The sequence below is a fragment of the Agelaius phoeniceus genome, chromosome 19 (assembly GCF_051311805.1).
Source record: "Agelaius phoeniceus isolate bAgePho1 chromosome 19, bAgePho1.hap1, whole genome shotgun sequence".
In the NCBI taxonomy this organism is placed as follows: Eukaryota; Metazoa; Chordata; class Aves; order Passeriformes; family Icteridae; genus Agelaius; species Agelaius phoeniceus.
In genome coordinates, this window is record NC_135283.1 from 13,090,150 (window position 1) to 13,110,706 (window position 20,557).

At 64.6% G+C, this 20,557-nt stretch overlaps 3 protein-coding genes across 6 annotated transcripts in view; 2 read left to right on the top strand and 1 right to left on the bottom strand.

The window, feature by feature from the left end:
* The first annotated feature begins 6,209 nt into the window (after window positions 1-6,209).
* CBX8 (chromobox 8) lies at window positions 6,210-9,370 on the top strand. 2 transcript variants are annotated; one of them, XM_054645203.2, is made up of 5 exons: window positions 6,210-6,342; window positions 6,719-6,762; window positions 6,945-7,010; window positions 7,085-7,175; window positions 7,339-9,370. In XM_054645203.2, the coding sequence occupies exons 1-5, from the start codon at window positions 6,274-6,276 to the stop codon at window positions 8,158-8,160; spliced, it is 1,092 nt and encodes a 363-aa protein (XP_054501178.1). In that variant the 5' UTR covers window positions 6,210-6,273; the 3' UTR covers window positions 8,161-9,370. The 2 variants fall into 2 exon arrangements, with proteins under 2 accessions (XP_054501178.1, XP_054501179.1); XM_054645204.2 differs by having other exon boundaries at window positions 7,109-7,175.
* Window positions 9,371-11,498: 2,128 nt separating this feature from the next.
* On the bottom strand, window positions 11,499-19,098 carry CBX2 (chromobox 2). Its single transcript, XM_054645354.2, has 5 exons — window positions 18,883-19,098; window positions 18,761-18,804; window positions 18,182-18,247; window positions 16,611-16,680; window positions 11,499-16,367 (listed from the first exon to the last, which is right to left on the bottom strand). The coding sequence occupies exons 1-5, from the start codon at window positions 18,952-18,954 to the stop codon at window positions 15,027-15,029; spliced, it is 1,593 nt and encodes a 530-aa protein (XP_054501329.2). The 5' UTR covers window positions 18,955-19,098; the 3' UTR covers window positions 11,499-15,026.
* Window positions 19,099-19,653: 555 nt separating this feature from the next.
* The window catches only part of RBFOX3 (RNA binding fox-1 homolog 3), a 141,538-nt gene continuing 140,634 nt past the window's right edge, over window positions 19,654-20,557 (top strand). For all 3 annotated transcript variants that reach the window (XM_077188491.1, XM_077188476.1, XM_077188483.1), the window contains exon 1: window positions 19,654-19,898. The gene's annotated coding sequence lies outside the window, so the exon portion shown is untranslated. The remainder of the gene's footprint in view (window positions 19,899-20,557) is intronic.

Below are 20,557 nucleotides of genomic sequence, written 5' to 3' on the forward strand. Positions count from 1 at the left end.
GGCACCGGGCGGGGTGGGGGTCGCACGGTCGGGGGGTCCCGCCGGGAGTGTCCCGTGGGATCGGGGCGTCCCCGCTCGGTGCCCGCGGGGGTCCCGGCCGGGGCGGGGGGGGCGCGGGGCCGCTCCCCCCCCCGCGCCGTTGCTGCGATACGGGCGGGCCAATCAGCGCTCACCAGCTCACCCGGGCCCCGGCACCGCTTCCTTATATGGTGCGCGCCGTCCGCGGGGCGCCGCGCGCATCACCATATAAGGGCATGATCCTAAATACAGCACCTACCTTGGGCCGGGGGGCGGGGCCGGGGGCGGGGCCTCGGCGCGGGCGGGGCCGGGCCGCGCCCCCCGCCCCACCGGGCCCGGGCCCGCCGCTGCCGCCGGACCCCGCCCGCCCCGGGGAAGCCGCCGCCGGTCATTAAGCAGAATGCAAATGAGCAGCCCTTCACCTCTAATTGCTTTTGTTAAAAGCGGAGTCGCGGGGCTGCGCGCGAGCGGGCGACGGCGGTGGGAACGGGCGGGGACGGAGCCGGGACAGAGCTGGACTGGGTGAAAGACGGGGGTAGCGGCAGCCCCGGGCGGCTCGATTTGTCTCATTTGTCACATCCCAGCCCGGTTCCCCCCGCGGAGGGGCCGTGGCCACCGGAGCCGCTGGACCGCCCTCCGCGTTCTGTCCCGCCCTGGGGGGGCCCTCGCGTGGCCGCTGCCCACGCGTGACACTCCCTTGGCCGCTGCAGGGACAGATCCGTTCCGTCCTTCTGCCGTCCTTGCACGGTCAGCAGCCGGCGGCACGGAGACGCGCCGACTAGACGGGGTGCAGGAATACCCCGGAACATTCCCGTTTCCTCGCCCCACGCTGTATTCGAGCCGGTTCCTCTCTCTCCCCATCCGCAAACAGCTCGTGTTTATGTTCCTACAAATAATGAGCAAATTCAGAACCCCCGGGAACAAAAGATCTTTTGTGCGGAGCGCTCGGAGCCTGGAGCGGGCGATAAACGACGCCCCCCGGCCCGCCGCCCCCGGGAGCGGCACTTTCCCCCCCGGGCGGTTCGAGGCGACCCGCGGAACCGTCGCGCCGGGGGCGGCGAGGGGCTCCGGTATGTGCCGGCACGCCCGCAGAACCGGGAGCGGGCGCTTTGCCGTCGGGGCGCTCCGTGGGCGCTCCCCGCGGGGATCCCGCCGTTCGCTCTGGCCGGAGCGGGGGCTCAGGGCACGCCGCCCCCAAGAACCGGTGGCTGCGGGACACGCGTGGGCTCGGCCGATGGGGGAGAATCCCCAGCCTTCGTGGGTCTGTGCTTCTGGAAAGAACGGCGGCTTCTCTCCGCCGTGGGCACCGCAGAGGGAAAAAGCCCCGCGCTTTGCCCGGGGCTTGGCACAGCTCCCGGGGGCTCCTGCGGGCGCTCCGCCCTGCTGAACCGGCTGTGCGGGGGGCGGCCCGCGGCGGAGGCGGCGGCAGTGCCCCCCTGGGGTGGCAGGAACGCCGCCGGTTGCGCGGAGGCGGCGGCCGCCATTTCCAGGAGGACGGTGCCACCTATGGAAAGCACCTGGAATTCACCGGGCCGGCGGGGACGCGCCGGGAAGTGCAGCGTTTCCGAGCGGCGCCGTCGGTACGAGGCCGGGCTGCGCCCGCCGCTTCCCGGACGGGGCCGCGAGCATCAGAGGGGCTTGGCCGCCACGGTCCTCGGTACCGACTGCCCCGGGGAGAATGTGCGGCTCGGTCCCGCAGCGGCGGCGGGACGCGAGCGGGACGGGCGCTGAGCTGCATCTCCTCGGGGCGGTCGTTTCGCTGACCGGCCGAAGCCTCCGTAACCGGGCAATAACGATCGAACGGGCAGCGAGAAGTTCCTCTGCCCAGGTGATCGGTAGAGTCCCCGAAGGCGGGATCCTCTCGCTCCCTCTGTGTCCGTCCACGCCGAGATCCCTCCAGGGCTCCGCCAGCCCCCTTCGGTCCCCTGAGAAAGGGCAGCAACCGTAGCCGGTGCCCTGCCAGGCGTCGGCCGGACCCGAGCCGTGTCCGGGGGGGCACGGTGCCTCTCGCCGCCACGTCGCCTCTGGGGCCGCCGGGGAAGCCCTGCCCCGTCATGAATTCGATGTCAAACACTCGACACGAAAACTTGCACGGGAATTTCTGGGGTCTTATGGACCGTCGGCGTCGCCGCTGCATGGGCACACCCGAGATGTCCCCTCCTCGGAGCGGGTACCCCCGCGCTGCCCGGCAGCAGCCCCGGCGGCACTGCGCGGTACCGGTGCCGCAGGTCGGAGCCGGTCGCTGCCTCCTCAGTTGTCCCCGAGCTGCTCGGAAACGAAAAGGCGGCGTCTCGGGGGCCGGGCTGAGCCCCCAGTCTCGGACAGGACCGTGAGCCGGTGGTGCCGGCGGTGCCAAGGGGTCCCGGGTCCTCGCCCCCCGTCGGCACAGCCCGGTACCGGTCCGTGGGGCGGCCAAGTGCCGATGCTGCTCCCGGCTCCATTCAGCTACCGGGGCAGAGAAGTTTTCCTGCACGGCTCGGGCACGGAACCGAACCGGGAGAAACCCGCAGCCGAACCAGGCGGCTGGGCTGACGGGGAATCCGGGGCTGGTCTCTCCGAGTGTGCAGCGGAGCGCCCACTCAAGCAGGGAGCTCGCGTGGAAAGTGGCTCCGGGGCGTGCTCTGCCCTGCGCGGCGGTGCCCGGGCTGCAGGATGCCTCTCCCGGGACCCCAGGGCCAGCCCGGTCGGGGGATCCCTTCGGGGGCGGGCAAGCTTTGGGCTTCTGCCGGGGGCCACTTGCTCTTCCCCAGTCCTCTCTGCGGTCCTGGAGTGGGGGCCGTGCTCGGGTCGCCCAGGAGATTGGGACACGCTGGGACGCGACCGTGGCATGAAGGGGTCTCTGAGGGACAGCGGCATCCTCGGCCACGCGGGGAACCGGGCCGGGTCGGGCTGGGGGCTGTGATGGATCCTGTCGTCCTCAACGCGGGTGGCCGCGGGACGGAGCAGCTTCTGAAGCACGGCCAGCAGAGCACATGGGAGTGGCGGGGAACTGCCCCGCTGCGATGCGGGATCCATGGTGCCGGCGGTTGGGTTGGAGCCAGGTCCGTCCCGCTGCCCCGTTCTCCCGGCTCAGCCGCACTCGGACACGCGCGCTCGCCCCGCCACCGCCACGCGCGACCCCGAGAGGGGCTCCAGACCCCCGGTTTCGTTGCAAAACTCGCTGCCGTGGTGTCCTCCGCAGAGAGAGAAGCGAGGGGGGAGCCGGGCGCTCTGCTCCCCAGCAGCCCTCTGAGTCCCGAGGAGTTCATCGCGCGAGTGCGGCTGGAGGAGCGTAGACCCCGCGGCCGAGAGGATGGTTTGGGGTCAAATGGGCGGACACGGGGTTTGCCGCGGCAGCACACGCTCTCGCCGGTCCGGAGCTGTCCCCTTGACGGGTCCGAGCCCCGGGATCCCAGAACGGGGCCCCGGGCCGGTGTGGGTAACGGGAGCCGCAGGGATGAGCGGTCCCACCCGGCCCAGAGCCCGTGGGGCGCCCAGGCAGCTCCTGCCGTTGACCCTGGGAGCGTGGAAGGCTGCCCGTGCCCCGGCTCAGCTCCTGCTCCCAGTGGCCCGGTTGTGCGGGAGGGGTCCCCGAAGTGCCGCCGGCTCCGGGCGCGGAGGTCTCCGGACACCCTTCGATAGCGGTGGGAACTGCCCGGGTACCGTCCCGCCCGCCGCTGCCGCGTCCCGCACGGCCGGAGCGGCTCTGTCCCACTTCACCTTCCGGGCCGAGACCCCCACGAGTGGCCGCAGCCCCGGCCCGGCTCAGCCACGCGCGGGGGCTTCGGGCGGCTCCCCCGTGGCGGCGGTGGCTCCGCGCTGCTTTCCCCGCTCCGTTCTCGTTTGCATCTCCCCTTCTGCCTCCCCCCCCCCGCATCTCAACCGGGGCGCGGCTCCGGCCCCGCGCGGGTTCCGCGTGGGTTCCGGCGCGAGGATGGAGTTGTTTCTTCGCTGATGCCGCCGTGGGAGGCAGCCGGAATCTGAACCTCGGCCTCTCCTCTCTGCGCCCCTACGCGTGGCCGCGGGGCTCCTCCGCGGAGCTCCGCGCAGGCGGCGGGGCAAAGGCAGCTGCTCGGGCGGGAGCTACGCGGCCCCTCAGGGCTCGCGTGTGGTGCCGGTACCGGGCGGCACGGCCTCGGATGCGCGGTTCCAACGTGCAGCGAGGACACCGACAGCCAAGGTGCCGGGCAGACACCGACTTGCTCGGGGCTGCGGCAGCCCCACGGCCACGGGAATGGGCGCCGCTGCGACAGCGCCCGTCGTGTCGGGGGGACACGATCAGCTCCCGACCCGCAGCCTCGCTTCCCCCGCCGGGCCGTGCTCCCGGTGCCGCCGGCTCTGTCCTCTACGAAGCACCTTCCCAGGAATGGGGTCCAGTGAGCCGCGTCCACGCCAATTCACGAGTCGCCCCGCGACCAGCCTTAATTAACAACGATTAATTCGACATTAACGAAAAACTTCCCGGGACGCAGCTCGCCGGGAGCCGGGAGCCCGCGGAGGTTGCGCTCCCCCCCGGCCCGGCCACGCCGCGCAGAACTCGCGTGTCGCCACGGCTCCCGTGGCCGCGGGGGTTCAGGCATGGTATGGGAGTACACGGGAGCCGCGGAGCGGGAATCTTCCGCCTCCTACCGCGGTTTCACTTCGGCCGGGGGCGGCGGGAGGAGGGATCTGCCCACGGAGACCCGACACACGAGCCCCGCGTCCCGCATGGGGCCGTGCGGGTCCAGCTGTCGGCGCTCCCCGCGGGGTCCCGAAGCCCCAGTCGTGTCCGCCGTTGGAGGTCCGTCCCCGCCCCGGTGACACGGCGGCAGGCAGGATCCCCGGGAAACAACGCGGCTCGGGGTGGGAGCAACGCCGGTGCCCTCTGGTCCCCGCGCCCCCCGGGCGGCTTTCCCAGCCGGGGAAGGGGAAGGGTCTCGTAGCCCCAGCCCCAGGCCCGCGCGGCTCTGGGGGTGCCCTCTCATTCACCGGAGGGCAGGCGCAGCCGGATCCCCGCGGCCGTTCCCGCCGTGGGTTTCCCACGCGTGAGCGTGGCGGCCGCCCCAGGCCCGCTGCTCATCGGCTTCGAGCTCCTCAGCGCAGGGGAGACAGCAGGGAAAGACCCACGAGAGGCTTCGTCTGCTCTCGTCTATCGTGAACGGCGCCGCAGGAGCCCACGCGCATCCCACTCTCGGGGCAGCTCCCAGCGGCGGCGCTGCCCACGGACACGGGAACGGCTTCACTCCGCGGGACCGGGCTGAAGGGCTGCCCGGTCCTCCCGGAGCCTCACACCCACAGCGCGGGGGGCGGGTTCGGTCCCTGCCCACTTGCGAGAACCGGTCGCGTGGGACCTCCTGTCTCCCAGAGGCTGCTCCGGTTTCCCGCGACTCACGCGTGTCTCGTTCTTCCGTGGCCGCCTCGGGGAGAAGGTGCTGTCTCCCGACGCCGTGCCGCGGGGCGAGAGGCAGAGCCGGAGCGGGGAGCCGGCGGGGGTACCGGCTGGCAGCCTCCCCGGTACCGGCTGGCAGCCTCGCGGCGCAGCCCCGTTCCTACGCCGGTTTGCTAAGAGATAACGCGGGAGATGGACCAAATCCCGCGTGGGGCCGCCCCGCTGGCCCCGGGTCACCTCTCCTCCCCCCCGGGACCGCAGCCGGGGGCTGCCGGCACAACGAAACCGGCGGCCGCGGTGCCCCATTCTGCTGGCCGTGTCCGCGTCGCCGGGAAGGATTCGCGTTCCCGCAGCGGCGGCGGCGGCGAGCGGCACGCGCGACCGCGCCTGTCCGTGGACGGCTCCGCGGCACCGCGATCCCCCCCGGTACCGGGACGGGCGGTTCGCGCGGGATCGCTCCCACCCCTGACACCGCTCTCTTTGTCCGACCACCGGTAGGCGGGCCAGGCCCGTTCCGCGGCGGAACCCCCCATTCCGCACCGTCCGGCCGCCGCCGAACCCCCCGCCCCGTTCCCGGTTCCGCGGACCCCGTGGCGCTCCGTCCCCGCTCCGCGCACCCCCTTTGTGCCCCGCGCCCCCTCCCGCCCTCCCGGGGCCGTCCCCCCGAGCGGGGCGTGTCCCGGTGTGTGTGGGCGTGTCCCGGTGGGCGTGGTGGTGGGCGTGCCCCTAGGCCCCGCCCCGGCCCATCGGGACGCGGCGCACGTCGTGGGGCGGGGCGCGGCGGGGCCAATGCGGCGCGGGCGGAATATTCCACCGCGCGGGGGGGGGGCGCGGTGACGTCAGCGGGCGGAGTATTATGGTCTGGGCTGCGCCGGGGCCGCCCCTGCGCTGCGAGCGGCCGCGTAAACATGGAGCTCTCGGCCGTCGGGGAGCGCGTCTTCGCGGCCGAGGCCCTGCTCAAGCGCCGCATCCGCAAAGTAGGTGCCCCCCCGGCGGGCCCCGCCGCGCCCCCGCCGCCCCGCGCCCCGGCCCGCTGGGGGCGGCTCTGCCTCCCCCCGCCGCGGGGCGGGCTCCGCTCCGCCGCTCCCGCCCTCCCTCCGCGCCTTTGGGGGGGGGGGCGGCGTTAAACCCGCGCCCGGGGGGGGGTGCGTGTGTGCGTGTGTGTGTGTGTATGAAATCCGCGTTATTTTTCATTGTTGCATCTCCCCCCCCCACACCCCGCGCCGTGCTCCGCTCCCTGCCCGGGGCGTTGCGGGGGGACCTTTGTTGCGGGGCGGTTTGTCGCGGGTTTGTCGCGGGTTTGTCGCGGGTTTCGCTCCACGCATATTTATTTCCCTCGCTTCCCATCCGCAGGGCCGCATGGAATATCTGGTCAAATGGAAGGGCTGGTCGCAGAAGTAAGTGGCCCGTGGGGCCTCGGGGGGCTGCAGCAGGGGCTGGGGGGGATGCTGGCTGCACCCCCTGCTCTCCCTTTGTGCCAGAACCAGAACCTTTATGCCCCTGGTTTTTTTATTTCATTTGTCTTCCTCCCTCCTGGCTCCTTATTCTGTTCCCTCTCTCCGTCCCGCCTTGCCCCCAGGTACAGCACTTGGGAACCCGAGGAGAACATCCTGGATGCCCGGCTGCTCGCAGCCTTCGAGGAGAGGTACAAGGCCTTTACTAGCTGTAGCAGTTGCGCTTGTAAATATGTTGCTGTCTTGTAGCTATGCTGAATTGAAGCTTTGGTTCTTTTAACACCTCTAGGGAGCGAGAAATGGAGCTTTACGGGCCCAAAAAGCGAGGCCCCAAGCCCAAAACCTTCCTGCTAAAGGTAAGGAGGCCAGAGCCCACACGCCAGGGCTCCGGGCCAGGGCAGGGGTCCCGGTGCGGCCCCCTCGGAGGATGCTCCCCTCAAAGGTGGCCTCTTGTAAGTTGCAATTACACAGCCGGATGGCAGGATAATAAAGTCACCGGGTGATTTATCTTCTTTGCAGGCCCAGGCAAAAGCCAAAGCCAAAACCTATGAATTCCGCAGCGACTCTTCCAGGGGGATCCGGGTGCCGTATCCCGGCAGGTCCCCCCAGGAGCTGGGCTCCACGTCCCGGGCTAGGGAAGGACTGAGAAACATAGCCCTGGCCCCCCAGGGCAGCTCCAGCAGCAGCACCCCCAAGGCAGACGGCATCCGGGAGCGGGTGATCCGCGTGGAGGAGAAGCCCGGGGAGACCCCCAAAAAGAGAGGCCCGAAGCCCAGGAAGGAGCTTTACAAGGACCTTGCAGAGACTCTGGACGCCTCCAAGAGGAAACTGGGGGAGCCGGGGGACAAGGTGGGGGACTACCTGAAGGCCAGGAAGATGGAGGAGGCGGCGGGGGCAGCCAAGTTTGGCTCGGGACACAGCGTGATCCAGCTGGCCCGGCGGCAGGAGCCCGACCTGCCCGGCGCCCTGCCCGGCCCCACCCGCGCCGAGCCGGGCCCCGAGGCCTTCCCCCCGCGCCTGGCCAAGCACCGGGCGGACTTCCTGGACCCCAAGGGGCAGGGGGGGCTGGACCCCGGCGGGCCCAAGCTCCTGCACGGCGCCGTGGGCCCGGGGGCCGTGGGCGGCCTGTACCGCGACGGCGTGGGGGGCCCGGCGGGGCGGCCCTCGCTCATCGCCAGGATCCCCGTCTCCAGGATCCTGGGGGACCCCGAGGAGGAGTCCTGGAGCCCCTCTCTCAACAACCTGGAGAAGGTGGTGGTAACTGATGTGACCTCTAACTTTTTGACCGTCACCATCAAGGAGAGCAGCACGGACCAAGGATTCTTTAAGGAGAAGCGATGAGTTTGGTGGAAGTGGTGCTGGGGTTTTCTTCAGTCAGATCCAGACAAAAGCTTGGTAGAGCTTGGTGGGCCTCTCTTTTTTTTCTTTTTTTTTTATGCTCCTTTTTTTTTTTTTTTTTTCTTTTAAATTTTTTTTCTTTTGTTTTTGGTCCTGGAGAGAATTTAGAAACTGTCCTAAATTCATTAACTCATTCTTTTGTTTTGGTTTTTTTTCACGTCTTACATTTCGTTGGAAAGATTATCTCTAGAGTTATATTTTCTATTAGATGTAAATATGTTATTTAAGAAAAAATGCTTATATATATATCTATATATATATATTTCAACTCTGAGTTGTTTTATTTAAATGGAGACAACAGTGACTGCTCAGTTGCTCCTAGAAAGGACAATAAAACTGAGAACTAACGAGTTCACGCATCTGCCGCAGGAGCCGGTGTACATAACAGTGTTCATAGCTAAGTATGTGCTGGGTTTTTTTAACTATTATTTTTCATATGATGCTATGGATGGTGGAGGGGGACGTGTTGCTCCCTCACAGGGCCGAGTGCCCGGATTTCTTGATTGTGATTTAAGGTGTTGCTTGTACAATCAAGTGTGCTGTGTCCAGGACTGTTGCCCTTGACAGTTGACGTGAGCACTTGAATTCACAGTGTTGTTGGGGATGGGGTGTTTCCAGTCTAACAAAAAAAGTCATGTTGCTACAAAGTCGGGGCGGGGAAAAGCAGAAATCCATAAAAAGGCTAAAAGTGTTGGAGTATTAACTTGAATTCCCTTTTCTTGCGGAGGAGAGGAGTTTGTGTGTGTAAGGCTCCTGAGGGGTGATACTGAAATGCACTTTAATAGAGTTGTCGTAGCAGTTGTGGGAGATGGGACTGAGCTGAGTATATCTGTTTTCATTTTGTCTGGTCGCTTGATTCTGTTCCCCCACCCACTAAAAACAAAAAACCCCAACAAAACCCCCCTCTGTTTACATTCCTGAAATGCCAGAGAGGTTGGGGAGGGAACATCTCACTGCCCATATTTAGTTACTTTTTTCTGCTACAGAAAGTGGATTATTATTATTTTTATTCCCAATCACAGTTTACTTCAGACTGTTGGAAGACTCTTGATAAAGTGTTTTGTAATATCCACATCCCTGACGAATCCCAGGGTCACCTTTATGCATTCAGAGACAATAAACATTTCCCTTTCCTTACGCTGGTTAAACAATAGCCAAGAGGCAAAATATTCCTGTGCGGGGCAGCCCTGCTGCCTCGGATGGATTTGGTGCTGGATTTGCCCCTGGGATCCCTCCCAGGGCTGGGATCCGGGGCCGGGAGCTGGGATCCCTCCCTGGCTGGGGTAGGGAGGCTCTCGGGGCTCTGGGCGAGCTGCAGCAGTTTGGCTGCTGGTTGGGGGGCTGGGGGTGTCCCTGCTCTGCCGCTCTCCCAGCTCGGTCACCGCTGCTCAGGGAGGGAGCCTGGCCCGGCTGTGGCTGGGTGAGGTGGAGCAGGTGGCCCTGGCCTCCTCACACCTTGCTCGGGGGAGCAGTGGGATGGGAAGCACAAGCCCGGCAGTGCCTGAGGCTGGGACTGAGCCAGGACCCCTCATCCCTGAGCTCCTGAAGGCCCCTGGCCCCGGGAGCATCCATGGGCTGAGGGAAGGGCTGGGCAAGGGCCGTCTCTGCTGCAGGGCCCTTCGGCAGCTTCACCTTGCCCGGTTCCCTTCCCCATCCTTCTTTTGGGAGCCGTGAGGTGCCTGGCAGGATGCTGGATTGGCTGAGCAAAGGGAGCCATCGTGTCTGACAGTTCCCAGTTTGTTTTTCCTTTCTTCTTTTTCTTTTTTTTTTTTTTTTTTAAGACATATTTTGTAAAATTGAGATTTTTAACTTGGTTTGTACGAAGAGCCGATGCGTTGGTTCCGGTGCTGACACGGTGTTGTTGGAGGATGAGGAGGGGGTTGAGCTGTTTGTGCTCCTGCCGCCGCAGGGGCCGGAGGATCCTTCCCTGTGCAAAGAGCCCGGAGCCGCTCCTGCCCCGCTGGAAGCTCCAGCGCCGTGTCCGTGTGTCCGGCACACCTGGAGCGAGCCGTACCTGTGCGTGTATCCGTGTGTCTGTACATAGACGTGTACCCTGCGTGTGTGTGTGTGCGGGCGCGTGCGTGTGAATTATTTAAATCTAAGACTTGTACAAAAAACCGATTTGGCTAAATCTCAGTCTCAGAAGTGAAGCTTAACTACGTGTCTTCTGCCAGCCGTGAATGTCCATATGAGACCTGCTTTTTATGTCAGTTTAAATATATACTTTGTAAATAGAAACGTGTCTGGCTTCCCTTTGTGGCCCTGGGGTGCCCGGGGGTGCCGTGGGGTGCGCGGGGGTCCCGGCGGGGTGGGTGCCCCTGCAGCCCGGGGGGGCTGGGGGCAGGCGGAGGCTCCGCGGATGTCGCCGGTCTGGGCGCCCCCCCGGGGGTCCCGCGGTGCCCCGAGGGGGCGGCGGCGGCCGCTGCGAGCGGCTCCGGTCCGAGGAACGGCGCCGGGGCCGCCGCTACGACACCTCCCGGAACCGGGCCGGTACCGGCGCTGGCCCGGCCCGCGGCGCTCCGCCCTTCCGACGGCTCGGGCGGCGGCGGCCCCTGCCCGTCGGGCCCGGCCTTTGTGCGAGCGCGGCCCGGGCGGGGGCGGGGGCGGGGGGCTTCGTGGCTTTTTGAAGCCGTGTCCTCATTAACCTCCTTTTTCTGCTCGGGCGGGTGGGGCGCGGACCCCGCGCCGCGGGAGCTGCCAGCGCCGGGAGGAGCGGGAGGAAGGGCCGCACAATGGCGCCTTTCTCCGCCGGCCCGGCGGGGGGGCCCGTTCACACGGGCCGCGGGGCCCGGGGCCGGGGCTGGGGCCGGCCCGGGGGCGCTCGCACGGCGGGGCTCGGCTCCCGCCCGACGGCGGCACCGACGGCAGCGCCCGGGGCCGCCCGCGCCCTTCCGCGGCCGCGCAGCGCCCTCCGCAGGCCGGCCCGGCCCTGGCCCCGTCCTGCCCCGGTCCCGGTCCCTGGCCCCGGTCCCGCAGGTGCGGGCGCTCACCTGAGCTCCGCTCACGGTGCTCTCGGGGCAGCTCCAGCCGCAGCGGAGCCCCGGGGCCGGGAGGGGCTGCGGCCGGCACGGAGCCCCGCAGGAAACGCGGTGCGGTTTCCCCGCTCCGGTTTCCCCGCTCCGGTCCCAGGCTCGCACATCCCCAGCCCGGGGCCCCGCCGCAGCCCGGGCTGGGAACACGGAGCCGCAGAGAGGGGCCGGCCCCGGGCGGTGCCGGGGGGGACGGAGGGGCACGGGAGCAGTGACCGGAGCACTCCCGGAGCAGTGACCACACGAGGCTGAAAAGTTTAAAAAAATATTTATTGATATGCTAGAAAAGAAGTGTGGAAAAGTCATACAAAACCCCCCACCCGACGTAACCATTTCCTAGTGTTTTCCTGCAAATAAATTAAAAGCAGCCTAGAACTGGGGGCTACACTAGCGTTAGTGTCCAGGAACACTGGAAAACTGCTCAAAGAAGAGGGGTGAGGGGCTGGGAGGGACCGGGTGATGCGTGGGGAGCTGGTCCTGCTCCCACAGCACTCATGCTTTCACAGGGCAATAACATCCCCGACTTTTGTTCTCAGAAAATAAAAGCAAACAAACAGCTGCAGTTTAAAGCAATTATAAGTGTCATACAGGATCGATTTGGCTCTCTTTTTAATTAAAACATACAAATCAGAGCACTGACTGGCACAAGTTACAAGAACAATTGTTTGTTTTCACCTATCTCAAATTTCTGTCAGTAAAACCTTTCTCCTGGCTCTGGAGCCCATCACACACAGCTCAGAAACTCGACACAAACCAAACCCCTAAACCATCTCCATCCCTCCGTGTACTCCTGGGATTTTCTTTTTGGTACAAAATATATATATAAAAATAGACTCAGTTTCTCGGGATGATGGCTGAATCGGCCACCTCTTCCAGTCCAATGGAAAACAACAAGGATGCTTAACCAGATTACGCCTGGGGAAAATATCCTTTCACTATACAAATACTGCAGGATTTCCACATCGGAAACCCCTTAGAAAATGACAAGTGACAAACCTTTAATTGCCTGTCTGACACCCGGCTGAACATGCCAACCCATAGCAGCAAACTCAAAAAAAAAAGGAATAAAAAAAGGTAGAACTTGAATCCTAATGGCATATAACCAGGGTCTGCACCAACCAGGGGTCTTCCAAGCCCTGTCCACAAAGATTGCAGTAAATTCATCACAGGATGTGTCTTTGGGAAGCAAACCCCAGTGGGAACCGTGCACTCAGGCCCCCCAGCTGATGGGAGAGCCAAGGTCCCAGAACAACAAGTGAGAAAGGGGCTGGGGAAGAAACGTAGAGCGAGACGGCCAGAAAAAAATCCTGGATTATCATTTTCACCATCGTTAGACCTTTGGCATTGAACCAGCTGGTGAGCAAAAGGCACAATAGCAAGTGGTGACAGCAGAGTCCTGTGCTGCTCGAGGGGACATGCCCTGGTGATGGAGGGGGCTGCCTGCTGTGGGGACACGTGTCCCTTTGCCAGACAGGAGCCAGGCCCTGCAGGGAGACACCCTGGGAGCTGGGCCAGCGGCTCTGGAGGGAGCAGCCAGCACTTCACCTGCTGTCCAGCTCAGCCCCTGCCCTGCCTCTGGGGCCTGGCCCCTCCTTGGAGCATCTTCAGATAATTTTCCCCCCCTTGGAGAAACCAACCCACACATTCTCTTGGTGCAGGCAGGAGCATCCCTGCCCGCCAGCTTCCCCTCTGGGGCATTGCTCAGCAGGGCTCTGCACAGCTGGTGTCCCACTGGGGACCAGGACACCTGTCCCCACGGGTGTCACCATGTCCCCAAGACCCTGTGACCACCCTGCTTTGCATAGGCACAAACCTGTGGTGGGACCGGTGCCACAGCCAAGGCTGAGATAAGGACGGTCCAAAGGCACATTGTTATCAGTTTGGATTCACAAACACCAGGTAGCAAACGTTTGGTGTGTGGCTGAGAGCGTCACCCCATGCTCCCAGAGCCCTTGGTTCTTCTCCCAGAGCACTGGCACCCCTGGCACAGCACACACCCTGCCCGGGGCTCTGCCTGCGGCTGACACAGGCCAGTGCCGCCCTGGGGCTCGTTTGGCAAGGTCACAGTAGAAGGTAAACTGCACAGATTGTGACATTTGGCATCACCTGAGAATGATCCCACTGGCAGCCAGGGGCAGCAGCCGTGACCATGGGGGGCTGCTGCCTCAGGGGGTCACAAGCACCTGCACCCCCAGTTTGGTCCATGCACCCGCACTCCTGTGAGTGTCCCTGCCTGGGGCAAGGGAAATGCCTGCCCTGGTGCCACCTCAGTCACCTGGGGGCCCCCCAAGCAGTGACCTGCTGGTAAGGTGGAGGGACATCAGAACCATGCAGGGAGGGGGCAGCTGCCAGCTGCTCATTGCCTCTGAGAAAAGGACTCAGCACCAACAGAACGAAAATGACCTCGAATGCTACTAAACTCTGCCTGAACTGCTGCTAATTTTGGCTTCTAGGAGAAATCTGCAGCAGGGAAAACACTGCAGTGGAAAAGCCATTAGTGGGTGCCATTAGAAGCCCAAAGGAGCACCCCAGCTGCTGGGATGGCCAGGGGCAGGTGAATGGCTGTTCAGGTGCTCAGGTGAACAGCAGCCTGAGGTACCCACTGGCCTTAGCCCCTGTCCCTCTCCTCTCCCTTCCCATCACTCCAGACACCTGTGCAGGTGGCCTTGAGCAGCTTCTGAGCATTCTGGAGAAAACCATGGATGATCAGCGCGAGTCTCACCCAGGGAGCAGCAGTCCTGGGTGTCCTGGCAGTCCCAGCACCAACCCACCTGCTGCTGGAAGGGTTCACACGTTCTGCAAGGTTTATAAAATATTCCCCAGCTCAGTCCCTCTGAGTGCCTGGAACCTGCTGAGCAGGAGGTGGAGATGCTGGCAATGCCAGCACGAGGCAGAGGAGGGGTGTGGGGGTTCCCTGGGCTGCCCAGAAATTCACGTTCTTCTGGAAGTCAAGTCACTGCACAGAAGCTGGTGGATCCTGCTGGCTCTCAAGGCAGGACTTTCCTCCAGCAGAAAGGAAACACCCTCCAAAAAAAAGCACCTCTGCCACCTGTTCTGTTAGCGGCATCCAGGACTTCACCTATCTGAGAACGGGGTTATTTCCCTCCCTCATGAAAAAAAAAAAAAATTCCTTAAGAAAAAATGTAAACAATATTTCCCTATCAGCTGGAAACCCCAACAGAACCGCTGGGGGTTCCCCATCATTGGAAATGACCTCGCCCAGGGGGGTGGCTGGGCTGAGAGTACCCTGAAAAACCCCCGAATGCAGCTGCCCCCCACAGCCCCGAGGGCTGGGAGCAGCAGCTGCCTCATTTGGATTGACGTGCAGCTCCCCATGGCTCACAGACACATCCACAGGAAGCCCAGAAGAGAATCTCCCAGGTGTAAGAGTGTCCCGTGGCAGCTCCACAGCCCCGTGGTCAGTGAGCTGCAGCCCTTGGATCCGCTGCTTCAAAGCTGAGACCTGCAGGCAGCGAAGCCTGGCTCAAAACTGGCCAGCCTGGCACCCCAGCAGCACCCGTGCCCCGCTCCCAGAGCATGGCATCGACCACCCCACATGGGGCACGGCTCCAGAGAGGATGGAGAGGAGCTAGGGAGGAAATCCAGGACCTGCTGGCAGTTTGGAGCGGGTTTCACTGCGTTACTGGTCCAGCCTTTCCAGACACGAGTTCCAGCAGGTCCCACGAGGGCTCCGCGTTCACTGGAAGAAAAAACACCTGATGGAAGAGCTGGGCAAAGGTGAGGCTGAAGGGCCCTCTCCCTCCTCTCAGGCTCCGGGGCTCAGTATTGCCGCAGGTTGAAAAACCCGACGCTGGTGGGGGACTCCTTGACCGTCACTGTGATCAGGTTGGCGGTGACATCGGTGACAAAGACGTGCTCGATCAGGCTGCGCGTGGGTTTCCAGTCCTGGCTGGTCTGGATGGACACAGACATGTTCTGAGCCACACCGGGGAGGGAGGCCGAATCCCGGTCCGAATCTGAGCTGGTGTCCTCGCCGGTGCTGGCTTCGGACAGCGCGGGGGCCTTGCGGCCCTCGGTGGCCGTGTGTCCCTCTGGAGCGGAGCCACCTTTGGCCGAGTCCCTGTCCCCTGCCCGCTGTGTCTGCTTCTTGCTCTTGCCTCCGTCCCCCCCTGGCAGCGCAGCGGCACTGGCAGCATTCAGCCCGGCCCCTGCCGTGCCCCCCTTGGCACCGCCAGCGCCCTTGGCGCCCGCAGGGGCTGCGCTGCCGGCAGAGCCCTTGGCCAGGGAGCCGCAGAGGTGCCGGGGGCCGCTGCTCCCGCTGGGCCCGTTCCTGACACTCTGCAGGTTCAGAGCCTGCAGGTTCAGCTCCTGGCTGGAGGCTGCCTGGCTGCTGGCCCCCGATGAGCTCGATGCTGTCTTGCTGCCGTTGGGCAGCATCTGGCCTCCAGCAGCAAACCCCGACTTCTGCTCCCCTCCGGCGCTGCTGCCAGAAGCCTTTGCAGTTTTGGGTCCCTGCGCGTTCAGCCCCAGCTCCCCAGAGCCCTTCTGGCTCCTCATTTTCAAGTCCAGCCCTAAGCTGCCCTTACTGGCTGCCTGTGCCTTCAGTGCCAGCCTGCCCAGAGCTGAGCTCTCGGCCGCAGCCTGGCTTTGGGACATCCTGTTCATGTAGTGCACGATGGAGCTCTGCCAGCTGATGGCCTGGCTGGGGCTGGCCGAGCCACTCTTCATCACGTTGGGCAGGTTCTCCCCTGAGGAGCCCCCCGAGCTGAGCCCAGCCAGGGCGCCCGGGGGGTCCTTCAGCATGGCCAGGCCCGAGCCCTGCGTGCTGTGCTGGGGCTGCAGCTTCCCCACCAGCTTGGCGCTGCCCCCCGCCTCCTTCCGGGACGTTTTCAGCACCTTTGTCAGGTTCATGGTCCTTCGGGCTGCTTTCTGCTCTGGGGGAAGAGGCTTCCGGCCACGCTTCTTCCTGGAAGCGTCCTTCATGTCGGGCTTGGCCACCAGGATCTGAGCTTTCTTCTGTGGCACCGGGTGTGTCTCTCTGCTGCGGGGACCTCTCTTTGCTTCCAGATCACTCTCATCCTCTTCCTCGGAGGAGGAGGAAGAGGAGGATGTGGAGGAAGAGGAGCTACTTGACTTAGTTTTTGCGGGCATCTCTGGTTCCTGCAAAGCAACAGACACAAGGAGAGTTACCAGCAATGACCAAGGAATGGTTGTGGGCACTACAAACCCTCTAGGGTGGCCTGGCCAGGGCCTCAGACATGCCCAGGTTCTCTATTGGTGTAGCTGATCTTCAGGGATCCATCAGCTGACGGGATGAGCTGTGTGCCCAAGGCCACCCCCAAACCCCGGTGCCCTCCAAGGCCAGAGCCCCCCAGAGGCTGCCCCACCCCTGCTGGGACTCACCACGTTCTTCCTGGGCCTGCCCCGGGGCCTCTTGCCCCTCTTCCGATTCTGCACTTCCTTCTCGTGCTCCCTGGAGGAAACAAGGATTGAGGACAATGCTCATGGGGAAGAAAAAATCACCTGGGGAAACTGAGGCAGCCAGGGGGTGACCAGAGAGCATCCCTGTGTGCCCAGCAACATCCCCGCAGCTTCCAGCAGTTACTGATGGACCGTGTGGGGTTACCCACCCTAAACCTGTGCCTCTCCCTGCTCTGGGTGAGATTTGCTGTTTTTCTGGCACAAGGGGATCAGGCAGAGGGAAGGCTCTGCCCCCAGCCCTGCTAAGGTTTGCCTTGGTTATGCCCCAGCTTCCATGCTGAGTGTGGGAGAGGCAAAGGCACTCCCTGAAGCTCAGTGAGCCCCTCCTTTGCTGGGCTCCTTCCACCTCTCCTGCACCTCCTGCTCTGGCCATGGTGGCCCAGGCTGGGATGTTTCAGGTCACTGTACTCGTTCCTAGTTTGTTTAAATGGGATGGTGTTCAGATGTAACACATCCAGCTGATTAAACACCATCCTGGCTGCACTCAACACCAGATCCTATTCTTGAAAAAAATTGATCCAGAAACCAGTTATAATTGGATCCTATCATAAACTTTAATGATTTTTATTATTACTATGTCAAAGTATTTGGCAGCACTGTGTCTGCCGTGGCTGGCTGGCTACCCCTCTGTCCTGTGAGTGATTCCGGGGTGCAGGGCTGTGGAATCATTGCTGTTCTCAGCCTGGCTCCAGGCAGGAGCACAGACACCATCCTGTTCTGCCATCCAGGTGGGTCAGCCTGGAGAAGGCTCTAGGGAGACTTCAGAGCATCTCCCAGTACTTAAAGAGGCTCCAAGAGAGCTGGAGAGGGACTTTGGACAAGGGCCTGGAGTGACAGGACACAGGGGATGGCTGCCAGCTGACTGAGGGCAGGGTTAGATGGGGGATTAAGAAGAAATTCTTCCCTGTGAGGGTGGTGAGGCCCTGGCACAGGGTGCCCAAAGAATCTGTGGCTGCCCCATCCATGGTAATGTCTAAGGCCAGGCTGGACAGGACCTGGAGCAGCCTGGGATAGTGGAAATGATTGGGTGTATTGGGAAGAGCTTTAAGATCCTTCCTAATCCAAACATTCTCTACAAATTTCTCCCAGATATTATTTCTCTCACCCTCCCAGAGCTTCACCCTCCACAAGTTCACTTTAATGCCTCACAAGCCCAGGCACCTTCTCCCCCCAGGGGTCTGTGGCTGCCCCCCAAGCACAGCCAAGGTCCCTGAGCCCTGGATGGGGACAGGGAGCCCCAGGTCCGTGCCAGGCTCTGCCCCCTTCCCCGGGTGCACCCAGAGGCCCCAAACCCTCGGGGTCTGCCTGGCCAGGGCAGAGCCGTTCTAGGTAGACCTGGACCGACCGTGACTCCGGGGACAAACAAAAGGGCCTGGCCACAAAGGGCCCCGCCAGCTCCGGGCTGTTGTTTCCAACGGCTTCCACCACACGTGCAGCCAATTAGAAGTTAATTGACTTTACAGTTTGCTTAGAAACATTTAGAGTTTGCTCACTTCTTTTGGAAAGCCAGGAGCAGCCGGGGGTCCAGGATGTTCTCCTCGGGCTCCCAGCTGTTGTGCCTGCAACAGAGGACACGGACCGGGTGAGAACAGGGGCCGGACCCCCCCCGGCCGCTCCGGCACCGGGGGCTTCCCCGGGGGCCACCCGGGCCTGGCACGGACCGGGGCGTGCCGGTACCGGGGGCCGGCACAGCCGGGGGGCGGGCAGGGGAGAGGGGCCGGGGGAGGGAGATCGGGAAGGGGCGGCCACGCCGCCGCGGGGCGAGGCGAGCCCCGCGCATCCCGGGGGAGCTCCGGTTTCAGCAGAGCGGGCGCGGGGCCGCCACGGCCGGGGGGGTGCGGCGGCTCGGGGGGGCTGCACCGGCCCGGGCGGGGGGAGCGGAGCCCCACGCGGTGGCGGGGAGGGCCCGGCCGCGGCCGCGCTTATTTGTAAACAAAAGGAGCGGCACGACCCAAACAAAAGCGGCCGGGCGGGCGGTACCCGCGGCCCGCTCCGCAGCCGCTCCGCACCGCGTGGTTCCGCGATCCGCGCGGCCCCGCTCCGCGCCCCGCGCCCCGCACCGCCCCGCTCACTTGGAGGACCAGCCTCGCCACTTGACCAGGTACTCCAGCTTGCCCTGCGGAGAGAGACGGGAGAGGGGCGTTAGCGGCGGCGGGGGTGCGGGAGAGCGGGGGCTGCGGGGCGCGGGTCCCACCTTGCGGAGCCGCTTGCTGAGGATGCACTCGGCGGCGAAGACCTGCTCTCCCACGCTGCTCAGCTCCTCCATGGCCCCGCGCACACCCCCGCGCACTCACACACAAGGGGAGCCCCCGGGCGCGCCCCCGACGGCGGCCGCGCGCGCTCCGACCCCCCCAGATCCACGCGCGCCCCCCGGCACAATACGGCGGAGGGGCGGGCGGGGGGTCCCCAAATTCCCCGCCGGCCAATGGGGAGAAGGGGGCGGGGCGATCCGGCGTGGGGGGTGGGGGGAGGCATTGTCTGTGTGCGACCCCTCCTCTTCCTCCCGCGCGGGGGCGGCCGCTGCCCGGCCGGAGCGGGGACAATGGGGTGGCCCGGCCCGGGGCTTTGTTTGCCCGGGCGGCGCAGGGGGCTTCCCCGGCCGGCCCCGCGGGGGGATCCCCCCGGTCCGGCCCCGCGAGGGGTTCCTGCTGCGAGCAGCCGGGCTCCGAGTCCCCCGCCCGGGGTCCCTCCTGGGGACAAAGCGCCCTGCGGCTGGGGCAGCCAGCGCCGGTCCCCGCCGGGCCGCGCAGGCGGCGGCAGCACCGGCACGCTGTAGTCCTAAAATAGTTGATTCTAATAGAATAAAAGCTTTCCCGGGGGGCGGGCCGGTTGTGACCCTCGCGCGGTGCCGCTCGCAGCTCGGTGCCGCCCGGCCCGCGCTCCCTCCCGAGCCGCGCTACCGGGGGTGCGGCGGCACCGAGCGCGCACCGGGGCGTGCGGGGCTGCGCGAGGAGCCGCTGCACGGCGGTTGTGCGCTGTGGGCGTGGAAGGATGAAATATGGTGCTTTCCAGGCATGGAAGAAGATGAGTCAGCACCTCAGGGAGTTCTGCTCCGCGGGCCCGGAGCCTGCCGTTAACCGTGCGGGGATATGAATTGCCGTCGCCCCGGCGCCTGGGTGCCCGCGGCGCGCAGGGACTGAGCGGGAGCCGGACGGGCCATGGGGTGTCCTGCGTGGGGCCTCGCCCGCACCCCGGGCACTGCCGTCTCCGGTAAGCGATGCCGGGTTTAGCGGTGCCGGGTTTAGCGATGCCGGGTTTACAAAAGCATTTGGAGCGGCAGCGGGCGCGTTGGGCTGTCCCCGCTGCGGGGGGATGTCACCACAGGGACCCTCTGCACGAGGCAGTGAGAGACGGGACCGACTCGGGCTCCGCGGGGTGTGGACGTGCCTGGGGTGTCGGGTGGGTGCCAGGGGGCTGTCCCGCTCGGGCGCCGTCACCTTTCCTTGCTTCCTTTGACAATTACCGCGGCCGTTCGCTGATGAGAAGAGCTGTAGGAGCGTTTTTTTAGCCGAAGGTGACACAGAATTGTAACAGCGCCGCACTTTTTGTTCGAGTTCATTTACCTTGTGCCAGCTCGGCTCTTTGTGTGCGGCACCTCTGAGGTTTTAGAAGCTCCGTGTGACCTCCCCTCGCCGTGTGCTGAGCTGTGCCCATCCCGGCGGTGTGGGGCAGCCCGAAGGATGAGGATGAGGAGCCCTGGGGCTCTCCTGGCCGCGGGGATTCGGCTCTGAGAGACCGAATCTCTCTGTTGGGAAGGAGCCCTGATTCGGGTGATGCTGGGTGAGCTCCTCTCCTGGCCGCCCCTCAGTGCTGCTGCTGCTGCTGTGTTCCCCAGGAGCATGCAGGGCTAGGGTCGCTGTTCTCTGCCT